Source organism: Neolamprologus brichardi, chromosome 11 (assembly GCF_056152115.1).
Source record: "Neolamprologus brichardi isolate AB-2024 chromosome 11, ASM5615211v1, whole genome shotgun sequence".
Classification (NCBI taxonomy): domain Eukaryota; kingdom Metazoa; phylum Chordata; class Actinopteri; order Cichliformes; family Cichlidae; genus Neolamprologus; species Neolamprologus brichardi.
This window is the reverse complement of record NC_142114.1, coordinates 4,988,624-5,001,170: the sequence shown is the minus strand read 5'-3', so window position 1 is coordinate 5,001,170 and position 12,547 is coordinate 4,988,624. Positions and strand designations below refer to the sequence as shown.

The window sequence follows — 12,547 nt, the reverse complement described above, 5'->3', positions numbered from 1 at the left end:
ACCTTAACGTCATTTCAGATTAACGCTGACAGCACTAGTGGGAACACAACCAATATGACTGCACATTTACTCCGACATCATCCTAGTGCAAAGACAAGTGGAAGCAGACAAAAACAAGCACGCATGCTACAAACTTTACCCGAGTCATTTAGACAGCCGTTAGCACATGATTCTCCTTATGGGGACCTGATATGTTTAATATGCTGCTGAGAATATAGCCCAGAAGAAGCGTATAGTATAGCTTTTATTTTGGAAAGAGACATTTCTCCATAATAAACTCTCTTTTCCAAAGATGAGTGATTCCTCAATCAGATACAGGGCTCGCAAAATCGCTAGCCCGACGTCCTGGGGCTTTTTTCCAGTCGGGCTACCAAAATCTATCTCTGCCCTGCCCGTCGGCCTATCGTAGGAAGGAAAAATATATGTCAATGCTTTTGCATTCTTTCGGAAATGTAGCTGGGTAATTATGTCATTGGCATCGGCCACTGTCAATATGTGACATACTGAAATCGCGTTTGAATTTGCGCTTGTTTTTTGCTTTCACTTTGCAATCGCGTGAACTGTGTATAGAAAGCGACAGTACTGATTGGTGAGTGATGATAATTTGCGCACCAATTCCTCTGACATCGTCTTATCAATCGTTAGCTTACTATGCAAACATGACAAGTGAAATCTCCTGCAGCTTAAACATGTGAGAGGTTGATCGCGCAGAGAATCGCTGAGCGTTATGTTAGTGCGTGTGTAAAAGCAGCAGGATATATATTTTAGTTCTGCTGAGCCAAATAAGACAGGTCAGGGTGAAGAAGTGACAAAACGGAAAGGTTATGACAAATCAGACTATAAGGCAAAAAGAAAGTGCAGCTTTATGGTTTCATGGACATAAGAATTTCTGTGGCTGCAATATGACGAGCTAAATAACCAGGGCTGCACATAAGTGGTCCGCAGGTGCGCATTCGCTGTCAAAATAAAAACCCGCACAAGATAAGAAGTTGCAACGCGTGTTTGCATACATAAGATTTTAAGGAAGAGGACAGACATTTGTTTAGAACTCTTAAAGATGTCGAAGAAGCTCCTTTAAGCAATTACTGTGAAGTTCCTCCACCTCCAAAGAAATGTCAGAAGGAGTCCGAACCACAAAAGAAGCGCGTATTCTCGGAAAAGTGGTTGCAGGAGGTGAGCTGGCTTCAAACAAATGATGAACGCACAGAGATGTGGTGCAGAATGTGCCGTGAAAATTTAATAAATGACAAATTAATAAAAAGGCATGAACATTTTTTTTGTATCGAAAAAATATCGAACCGTGACACCAAAGTATCGAACCGAACCGAACCGTGAATTTTGTTGTATCGTTGCACCCCTAATATATACATACATATATATACATACATACATACATATACATACATACATACATACATACATACATACATACATATACATACACATACATACATACATATATACATATATACATACATATATACATACATACATACATATATACATACATACATACATATATACATACATACATATATATATATATATATATATATATATATATATATATATATATATACACACACACACACACACACACACACAGTAGAGTATCAATTATTACACAGATAGAAAAAAAAAAAAAAGGTCCTATACTCACTATCAGACACAACAATTTGGGCTGCAAAGGGATGACATACTGTGTAGCAGCATGAAAACAGTGAGCGTATGCTGGCCTCCCACATGCTACCACTTGTACAGTTGAAAATGCAGAGACGTCTTTCTTCTTTCTTCCCCCTGCGGTCTACATATTAATTGTAACTTTTCCTGTAGTAAATCACTGTCAAGCTCTAGAACAAAGACTTAAAGTGTGATCATATAGAATCTTAGATCTCTTAATTTTTTTTTATTTTGGATTAGAAGACCTTAGTTTGATATACCCCTGAAAACATTTTCTTATGCCGGCCAAACAGCATTTAGATCAATGAACTGAGATGACAAACAAATGAGAGACGACACCGAAAAGTGTGTTAATGTTCAGCCTCCCTTCCATTTGTCTTGCGTCCAAAGTTTCTCCGTTTCAAACCAAGAGGACATCACAGATGACAAATTGACAACAGCTGCAACTGTAAGACAAGAATTCAGAAACCGCCGCTTTTATTAGAAACGACTGAAGTGAATGATGCGAAGTGAATAATGATCTTCTGTGGATGGCTCCCGCCTCAATATTTCACAGTAAGTGATGATCTCCTAAACATAAAGGGTGTCGTTGAATCCATATTTCATTGGAGAACAATGCAGTGTTACTGACATACACAAGCAGGAAATGCGCTTACAAAGCATCAAAAGAACTGTCGCACAGTATGGATGGCTGCAGAATAATATAGGGCACTGCTGGATGGATGTAACAAGCTTCACAGCTACACGCATCATTTGATCACATAATACAAAAGGTAGTGTGTGCGTCCGTGTGTACGACATGCATCATTTGATCAGGTAATACAAAGCTTTGGTGCTTGTGTTTGTGCACAAGTTTGCCTGGCATGCATCATTTGCCTATATACTACAAAGCTGCAATATGCTGTGAGTGTATGTGTGTGCGTGCATGTAATATGCATCAACTAGGGAAGAAAAAGCCTGAGCGCATGCTTGTATCTGTTTGTCTACAAAATGTGTGACATGCATCATTTACTTAGATAATACAAAGCCTGCGTGTATGTAGGCTACAAGCAGTGGTATATCTAACAAGAGGGCTTTTTGAATAAGAGAGCGATGAGTCCTGTCAGTTCTAAAGCATGCGCGCGCACACACGCACGCACAGAGACGCACACATGCTGACTTTCTGCTAAATTAAGCACAGGACGACCCTACAGACAAGACATCAGACAGCAGAGGCATTTTCTGACACACACAACTTTTGACACAAGCCCATAAACAAGCTAAGTGAGTGACTAGAAATAAATATGCACAAGGCGCGCACACACACACACACAAATACAGACATACTGGTGGAGACACGTGCCAGTGAAGCGCCACATAAATTGGGGCATGCATTATTAACTGTCTGGGGTTTTTAGAGCTTGCGCTGGGACAGCTGTAGGTCCAAACAGCCTGACATTAGAGAGCAACACAGGGAAACTCTATGCATGACAGCAACCGAGCAATCAATAATTCAATGACTCAGTGAATCAATCAACACTTTGGCAGTTTTACTCATGGCAAATGGATTTTATCCTTTATTTAATAATTCTGGATGGTTGGGACAACAACACCCCCCAAAAAATCTAAGTATAGAGAGTTGTATTGGAGGGTAATTACACTGGAATTATAGAAAGGGGGGGAAACTAAACAAACAAAAAAACACAAGCAAGTTTTGGTAAAATCCAGCAGTAGTATGGATATCGGTGCAGTTGAGATTTCTGCTGCTATCCAACTATTTGAATTTTGTCCACATGTGAATTATGAACCCTATGAATCAATAATGGAGGTGGAATCATTCTCGTTATTTAGATTGGCATGGCAGGAAATCAGCTAGATACCACTGCAAGTCAGCCACACATGCCTAGAGACCAACTGGTAACCCTCTGGGAACTACAGATTGCTTGGGAAAATGTGTATTCCCTGCTGTTTGCAGAGGGTGCTGCACCAAAAACCTCTTTGCTTTGGTTGCTAGCAGATTGATAGTCACCTATAGTTTATCCGGGCATTAGATTGATGTCCGGAACACTCTAGTCGCTGAGCAGCAGTGAAAGTGGGAAAAAGTGTGATGCAAAGTAAAATCTGTGCTTTATTCCTTTAACCAACAGGTTTAAAAGGAGCAACTTTTACAGTTTCACTACTGCTAGGCAAGCAGTTAGAGTGTGTTTGGAGACAAGTTGGTATCTTCCATGGAAACTACAGGTGACAACGGCTGCTTGCTGGTTACTAAAGAAATTACAAGGATGTGCAGGACTGTATACCTCTTTGCAATCAATGTCACTCAGCAACAGCCAGCAACTACTTGGCAACTGGTGGCGGATTTTTCTATCGCAGCCTGTGGTTGCCAGAGGGTTTCTCACCATTCTCTAGACCTGTGTGACGGTGGCCTATTGGAGAATATAGGGAACCTTGTATGCTAGAAGCACACAACTACATCTTGTAAAATGTGTGCGTGGTGACACAATGCGTGTCAATAATAAATGAATCCCAGCTGTAAGAATCGTTCGCCTGGCATCTCTGCCAAATATTCTATGAATTATTGTGGAAAACTCTAAACACAAAGCACTTCTTGAACAATGAAACATAAGGTTAACATTTTAAAACAACACAAATGACATTCATTTTCTGAAAATATGTTCATGTCTCACTTTCAAAAATAAATACTGTGAAATGAAGTTGTACACACTTTAATCAAAGTATAACACAGATCATCACTCAGTTTCACAAAATGAAATAAACCAAGCTTAATCACGGTCCAATTTAAAAGGATGCAGAGTGACAGATCAGACTCTCGTACTGATGGTAAAGCCCTGAATGTATGATCAACTGAATATCTGTGTAACAGCTGCACCAGTAGCCATCAGTAAGAACTAAACAAAACACACTTTTACCTTTTTCCTAAGCAAGAAATGGCTCTACTGTCACTGTCACAAGTAATCAGCACTTAAAAAAATATTCTAAATGAACTCCTAAATCTGGTGAATTATTTGTACCAAAAAGACTGGTATAAAAGGTGTTTGGTGAAGCCGTTTGACCATGCCGATAGACTGCCAAGAGAAGGTATTGACATTACAATAAAAAGACTGCACACAACAGTCATTGTTCAGTACACTCTCTGTACAATATAAGCCAAGATGACTGCTGCCAGCGCGAGCCCGATCCCAATCTTCTTCAGCATTTCTCTGTCCAGACTATTAGATCCAATGGAGAAGGTGCACGGAGAAGGCGTGGGAGCAGAAACATGGACGCCATTGACCTTTTGTTCCTGTCGGAGGAAAACAAGCAGATTAAAAAGAATCCCAACACAAATCAGAGAGTTAAGAGAGTTTTTTCTGCACCATTTATAACGATTGGTAGTTTAAATGATTTAATTTTAGCATCATCTGTGATATGTGAAAACCCATCTCCTATGCAGACACACAGAGAGCTTGATACTGAGGCGGTTCATATCATGTATATGTATATAATTATGGTGGAATCATCTTTAAAATAAATCAGCTGGCCACAGTCACAAATCAAAGAAGGCTTGACAGCACAGTGAAAAAGATAAAGAAGAGCATTTAAGGACCAAACCCCAGCTGTCTTTGAGTCTATTCCACAGCACACAAGCTATTTCTTTGAATATGACACTTCAGCCAACTAAATAATTTAACTGCAGTTACTGGACAGATGTGAGGCAAGCCCCAAAAGAAATATCAAAAAATAAAAAAAATAAATCCATTCATAGATCATACGTGTTGATTACTGCGTACATTTTGAAATATATCTATGGATGCTGGTATGCTGGCATGATGATAATGACAGGGATTTATCACTTCCTCTGCTTGCTCACTGCTGTCTCTTCCTTACACCTTCTGTCTCTCTCCATCTGTTTCCTCTCTAGAACTCAGTTTCATGTGGAAAGGAAAACAATAATAAAGTGAATTTAAAATGCAGTGCTTGTTTTAATACTTTGCGGATGAAAGCATTCATAAAACTGGCCATTTGCTTATGCAAATGAGTGCATTTCAATTATGATGCTATTATCTCTGTGTAAGCAGTTAATGCAGTTTTGTAGTGATCCAATTACTGCAGAGTGCTGTCTATTGAATGGAGCTGATGTTGAGAAGGTGCACTGTTATGTAGTTAGAGAAGCCTGGATCGACATGAGGAAAGAAGACTGATGTGATGGTGTTATAGCGGCACGGCTGAAGCAAGACTGTGGTAAAAAGACGGTGACTGCATTTGTATTACAGTGAAATGATACTGCTCTGCTACAGCTATCAATTCAGCCTACAATATCAAGATCCTAAAATCAAGAACAAAGCAACTTTCTAAAATCAATAAGAGGAAGCATTAAGCCAAGAATGCTGAAGCAAATGGCTACAGATAGTCTGGTTCTGTTATTTAAGTCTGCAGTGTTCTTCATCAGTGGCACATACAGTGCTGTATAATCAGACAATTGGCAACATGTTAGTAAATTTGATGTTGATAACAATGGTGATATACAATATGGCTCAGACCTCAACACCCTAAACCTCTGGTCAACACAACTACTGCTACACTCAACCTCTGCGAAAACACTTATGATTGCAAGATGACAGCAGAGGTGACCCGGTGGGAGGAAACTTGTCTCCAAACAATCTCAGTCCAATTTGTACCAACTGCAATGAATCTGAGACAGATTGCCAACACGTTGCCATTAGTCTGAGTCAGCCTGCACGGATGAGCCCAACTCGTCACCACATCTCTGCAGCAGTGGACTCGACTTAGCTGGTTGCCAACTGGTTGTATTCCAATTACATTGCTATACAAAAGTAAGGTTGCCAAACAGTTATGTCATTTTGCAGTTAAACTGCTGTCCTGGAGCAATTACGTCACTATTTGTGGCGAATACAAGTACTTAATGTCTGTATATAGACGGCAATAGATTTGCAAGTTTCACCAGTTTAATTAACTATATTATCACAGACAGAATGCAAAGACATGCCAGCCTGACCACTTTTGAGTGGTCAGACCTGGTCCCTGTTGTTGAAGAAACCATTTCAAAGGTAGCAACAGTGCAAGTTCATTGCACACGACTGCAAAAGTTTTGGTCGTGCTGCAGTCTCCAACTACTGTCTGATTGTAGCATTTCAATATTTTGTGAATGTTCATAAAAGGCGTTCATCCGTTAGACCAGGGGTGTCAAACTCAAATACAAAGTGGGCCAAAATTCAAAACTGGAACAAGGTCGCGGGCTAACATTAATATTTATTGAAAAAAAAAAATCTTCCTCCAGATTTAAGAATGAATCTCTTCTTATGGACTCAAACAAGTTTTTCTGAAAACTGAATATGGAACAAGCAAAGCTTAATACTAAACAATATACATATTAGCTGTATAATACCAGCAGGCCAGCTCTAATAATAATTTGGTATGGCTTCGCAGGCCAAATGTAATTAGGCTGCAGGCCAAATTTGGCCTGCGGCCAGAGTTTGACACCTTTACGTTAGACTGATTTCTAATATTTAAATATTTAAATATGTAATATATGTTCAGCGTGCAGTCCTTCATTTACATTTGTTATCTCATTATTTTAGTCAGGTTATCCACTCCTGATTCAAAGCATTTTTTAAAAGTTAGATTTAGCAATTTCCATGTTTGCCATGAAACATTTCAACAATGTACATGATCATGTGACGTTCAAAAATGCAGTTTGTGGCGAGAAAAACATCAAAAACTCGTTTCAGGCCTTGATAGCTGTAATAATTCAGTTAGTAACACTGACTATTAATCACTAGCCCAATTTCTCTCTGGCCTCCACCCACCATCATTGATCACCATTCTGTTTGATTACACATTTATATGATTTTATCGTAATGTATGAGAACGGAGACCTTAGGTGTGATTTGAAGCTAGGCTAATTAATTGATTGATTTATAAATAAATAATCCTTCACGGTGTGGTACTTTTAATTTCAGCCTTAAACAAATTGCAAGAAGAGGAAAACGGGGAGACAATCGATCCAAATGTCCTTGTTCATGTACGTTGCTTTTAAATATGCCATCATCTTCATATTCCACGTCTCTTTAACACGTAATATGTGGTGTTTCCAATTTTCTGTACCTTTCAAGCTTTTGTTTTTAGGCCAACAAAGAAAAATTCCAAAATAAAAAGAGACTACAGAAACTCACACTTTACATACAAACATACTAAGATATTTTTACCCAAGGACTGAAAGCAAAACAATGGCAAACTTTGTTGACTACAAACACCTGCATGTACACTATACATTCATATGAAACTGAGCATCGCTGCACGCCTACACGTCTTGCACGCACATGGCTGCGTGAGTGAGCAGCTGCACAGTGTCTTGTCCTCTACCTCTCTATCCTCCGCATTACTCTCGCTCCCCTCTACTTGCTGGAGGTTGTGAATGCTACCTTGCCACCCACTCTTTTCCTGAACACACTGTCATGAATGGGTTCCTCTGTTACGGGCACACAATGGTGAATGGATACTATAACCGACAACGCCTAGGTGACACATCTCTAAGTCACTTACAGTAACTTCAGACAATGAGTCGAGAGAGAATCTGTAACAGTCGTCTAGCTGACGCATCCACATTCGCTTAATGTTAGGATCACAGCTTGACTCCCTAATGGCAAAGTGATACGCTGTTTTGTTTTTAAAGATGCTTGAAAACAATAAAGGTGCATTCAGGCTCAGTGGCAAGACACGCTTGCCACTGAGCCTCATGACTGTGAGAATTGCATCATGATGGATGAACCTCATTCAGATTTGGATCGCCCATCCTCTCTCATCCAGAACATCATATTTATAAAGTTCTTTTCTATGAAGATAAATGCTAAGTATTGTTAGTATGGTAATATAGTATTATTAGGGATAGTAGTGATAGTTTTGCGGTGCATACCACACCGGGCAGAGAGGGCAGCTGATAAGCGTGTGTGCCCAAAAAACCCTTATCAATAAAGACCCGTCACCTTGCAACGGCGGGTGCGTGGGTCATCCTCCTGTCACGGATAGGTTTTAAAAGAAAAGACATGGCAGATGAGGAAAAAGTTACAAGACAAAGTAAATATTTAATTACCACTGTGACAAAAGAAGAAGTTTATAAAGCGTAAAGGACTAATGCAAGAGAAATAAATATGCTGTGGGCCAAGTCCACCACCTTCTTCTCTATGCTTCTATTTATCTGTCTCTCTGCAGGTGTCTTTTAACAATGGGGTGCCAGAAGAGACACTGAACACTACAGTCGAAAATCTATTACTAGTAAGAGGGATAAGTGAAAATCCAAGTGCCAGTAGGTGCGTGTCAGCACAGTAGGAAGCAGCGGAGCAGAAGAGCAGAGAGGAGAGAAGGAAAAACTGAGAAGAAATGAGAAGCACAAGAAAGGGAGCCCCCCCCCCCAAAAAAAAGAGATGTGGCTTTCAGTGATAGTTTACCACCTGCTAGCTGGCATGCTGAGTTTGTGCATTTCTGTGAGAAAGACAGCTGGCATTTGTGAGTGAGTGTGTGTGTACATGTGGAGACCTGTGGTAGATAATGTCTGTCTCTCTGCTCACAGCAGTAAAACACAGCAAAATAATCCCCCTGAAAATCATCTAACACTACACCAGGAGTACAGACTGGCTAGCACAGCTAGATACTTTTCCCTCAAGGTCTAAGGCTTCTCAAATGTCTGTTTCTTGGAGAAAAAGAAAGAGAGAGCGAGTGGGGGAAAAAAAAAAAAACAGAAAACGAAAACTCTTGCTCCAGTTCCACATATGCACCTTTTTTAAAACAAAATCTGCCTGCGCGTCTGCTGCAGCCTTTGCCAATACACTGACATATTCGCACAAAAACACACACTGTGAAATGCACAACACATCACGAGAGCCAGGAAGCACAGTGCACAATGGTCACATTTCTCACATGATCCTCACCAGCTGTCAGTGTCACTCTAGACACACACAGACCATGGAAGTTGGTGCGTGCGCGTATAAACAGATACTGTAACAGGCTCCTTAGTCACGGCTGATTCAACAAAGCCATAATGACAATCACAGTGTGCTGTAGCTGTATTTACAACAGGAAATAGGGACAGTCGGGGGAAAAAGGAGGAATTGCAAATTTTTCTTTTTCTCACCAAAAGGTCATTAACCTAAAACCAAAGATGGAAAGAGTGATTTACCCTAATGTATGAAAGTCTAGCAAAGCTAGAGCACTAACAGCTATGCTCCTGAGGGCTGGCAGTGTAGTGTGACCCTCCTGCCTTTGCCAAGCTCCCAACCCCAGGGGAAACCGTAATTCTTACTAAAAAATGTCTGCAAATCACCACTACTGATAATGAAGCTATTTCTTGACAAGCTTTCTGTAACTAAACTATTACTAGTCAACTTTTAGCATTTACTTCTATTCAAACTTGGTTAAAGTTAGCCATTCACTTTTGACATTTTGCCATCAATTCTGGAGGTTATTTTATTGTGTTATTACTGATATCTATACTCTCTAGTCAAAATGTCATCATTTATATCAATAAATCAACTTTCCACAGTGGATAACTGCACTTCAGGCCTTTAAGTGAGTACCACACTTAAAGTAGCCTTTGCCTCCAAAGGACTCTTGATGGGCGATACATCAATCAGTCCATCAATTTATAAACTGCTTAGTCAACTCAGTGTTTTGTTCGTTTATGCTAATCTGCCCCATTACTTTTGAGTGAACCTCTTAAGAAAGGCCTGAACACCACAATCCCTCAGTGTAAAAACTGTCACTGTCAAACTGTATTTGGCTTTTGTGCAGACTCACTTTTATCCCACTATGGCTCAGAAAATCACAGCCAATCAATGGAAACTAATCAGTTCTATTCTAAAAACAGTCTATAAAACAGTGTTTTCAACACTAAAGGTAAGAGTTTGCTGTGATGTGATTTTTATGTGTGTGTTTTTTTAATTGTGTTGTTTGTTTCCAGTGTTGTATAGTAAATTGTCAGAAGGACTAGTGTCCAAGCAAACAATTTGTATTGGAATGCAATTTGTAACATAATTACCACTCTAATAGACATTAACTTTAATCAAAATGATCTCAAGAGATTTGGTACGGACACTCAAGTCCTAACCAGCTTCTATCACTGCAGTGCTAATGATAACTTGTCATTAAAACACCATGACACACACATCTTGGTCTTCATACAGTCATTGCTTGTATAGAGTGTATACAACACTTGCTCACAAAGAGACACAAACACATACGGTTTGCACAGTTTACAGTTACTGTAACTAAATACAGAAGAGCACTACATGTGCTACACTATAGTGTTGGGTGTGCAAACACATGACTGATCAAACACATGGCAGGCAGTCACACACAGACAAACGGGGGAAGAGGCACATGTTTTCAGGTACTTGGAAAAGTACACAGACATAACAGCAAAATAGCATTTGCAGATACACACATCAATTTTAAATGAGCAAATGGTGGGATAAAAGGTCCGTGTTAAAGTGAAAAGACTAGCACTAAAAAGAGAACGCACAAGAGAAATATGCCAGTTTCCATGAAAAGGGTGAAAACAACATGCCAAAAGAAAAGACAAGAGCACGAGTGGTGTTTTGGGAATGTTTTCTTGTTGGGGGGAGAAAAAGACAGAATAAAAGATGGGCTGGGATAATGCTCTAACCACCTTGCTGTTCAATGCTTTATAGCTTTTGAAGATGCTGGACTTGTTAGTGGTGTTGGAAAACGAGCTGACATGTCAGAAAGTGTAGCTTGATTGCTCAATTGCTCAAGTTATCATTGGTGCTACATTAAGTTGTCAGTTTGATAAAGATATTTCTTTAATTTCTCTGTGTTTTTATCTATTTGACTGTGCTGTCTTAGCACTGACGTCTCTCAGTCTTTGTACTAATTTGCATTCCTTGTGTCCACTACATATATCCACTTGCATTATTTTATGGTTTTAGTATATTCTGTTTTACATTTCCAAAAAAAGAAAACAGTTAAAGTAGTTAATAGCTCTCACATAAATGAACTTGTTGGGTCGCTGTGTAAAATACAAATAAAAAATGGACAAATCAACTTTTTGACACATATTACTGCCATCAAATCATTGCCTTCTGCCCCCCCCACCCCCACTTCTGCCTTGTGCTCTGTCATCCTGGAAGAAACGCTTTCTATCTGGACAGAAAGATTGCATCATAGGATAAAAGGTGATCAGTAATCCTTTTCTATGCAGCGTCTGTAACACCGAAATGACACGCCAAGCTCAAGAGGAGGACACACTTATAAATAAAACACAAGACACGGATGAGACATTTAAAAATGTAGTGGTGTTTGTTTACAATGCCCACGCTTGGTTATGGCTATGAAAGCATGCTAAAACATAAAGACTGCTCTAATGTGAACAGATCATTCCTCGTTCACACAAACTGATTTAGGTGTTCATTTCGTTTTTGCATTTACTTTTTCTACCCGTGGTTCAAATATTAAAAGCCGTTTGAACTCTTTAACATTATGAGGCAGAATGAGGATTTGCAATGCAATCTGACATGTCAGGCTGGAACAGAGAAAACACACCCGACTGATATTTTGATGGCGTAACATTTGGCTCTAAAGTGGAGCCGCTGTAATGTAACTTGACACGCTAAACGAAATGCTTAAAAATAACGATCCCTGCTGTTTTCAAGGCAAAACAAATGATCTGCTATTAGAGTAAACAAAGTGGAGCAAAGGCCAAGCAAAACCCTTTGACATTTTAAATATAAGGTTTAAAAATAGACCAATTTCAGAGGATTAACCGTTCCCTGACCAGAAAATTACATCCCGATCTTTGATTTTGGCTTCTTTCTTGACAAAGCAGATGACAACACGTGAGCATAACGCAACATCA

General features: G+C 39.5%; 1 protein-coding gene across 1 annotated transcript in view; it reads right to left on the bottom strand.

Annotated features, from left to right (window-relative positions):
- Positions 1 to 3,207: 3,207 nt before the first annotated feature.
- cdkal1 (CDK5 regulatory subunit associated protein 1-like 1) overlaps positions 3,208 to 12,547 on the bottom strand; it is a 257,115-nt gene continuing 247,775 nt past the window's right edge. Inside the window, exon 15 of the mRNA XM_006795862.3 lies at positions 3,208 to 4,963. Within this exon, the coding sequence (XP_006795925.1) occupies positions 4,802 to 4,963 (162 nt within the window). The 3' untranslated portion in view covers positions 3,208 to 4,801. The remainder of the gene's footprint in view (positions 4,964 to 12,547) is intronic.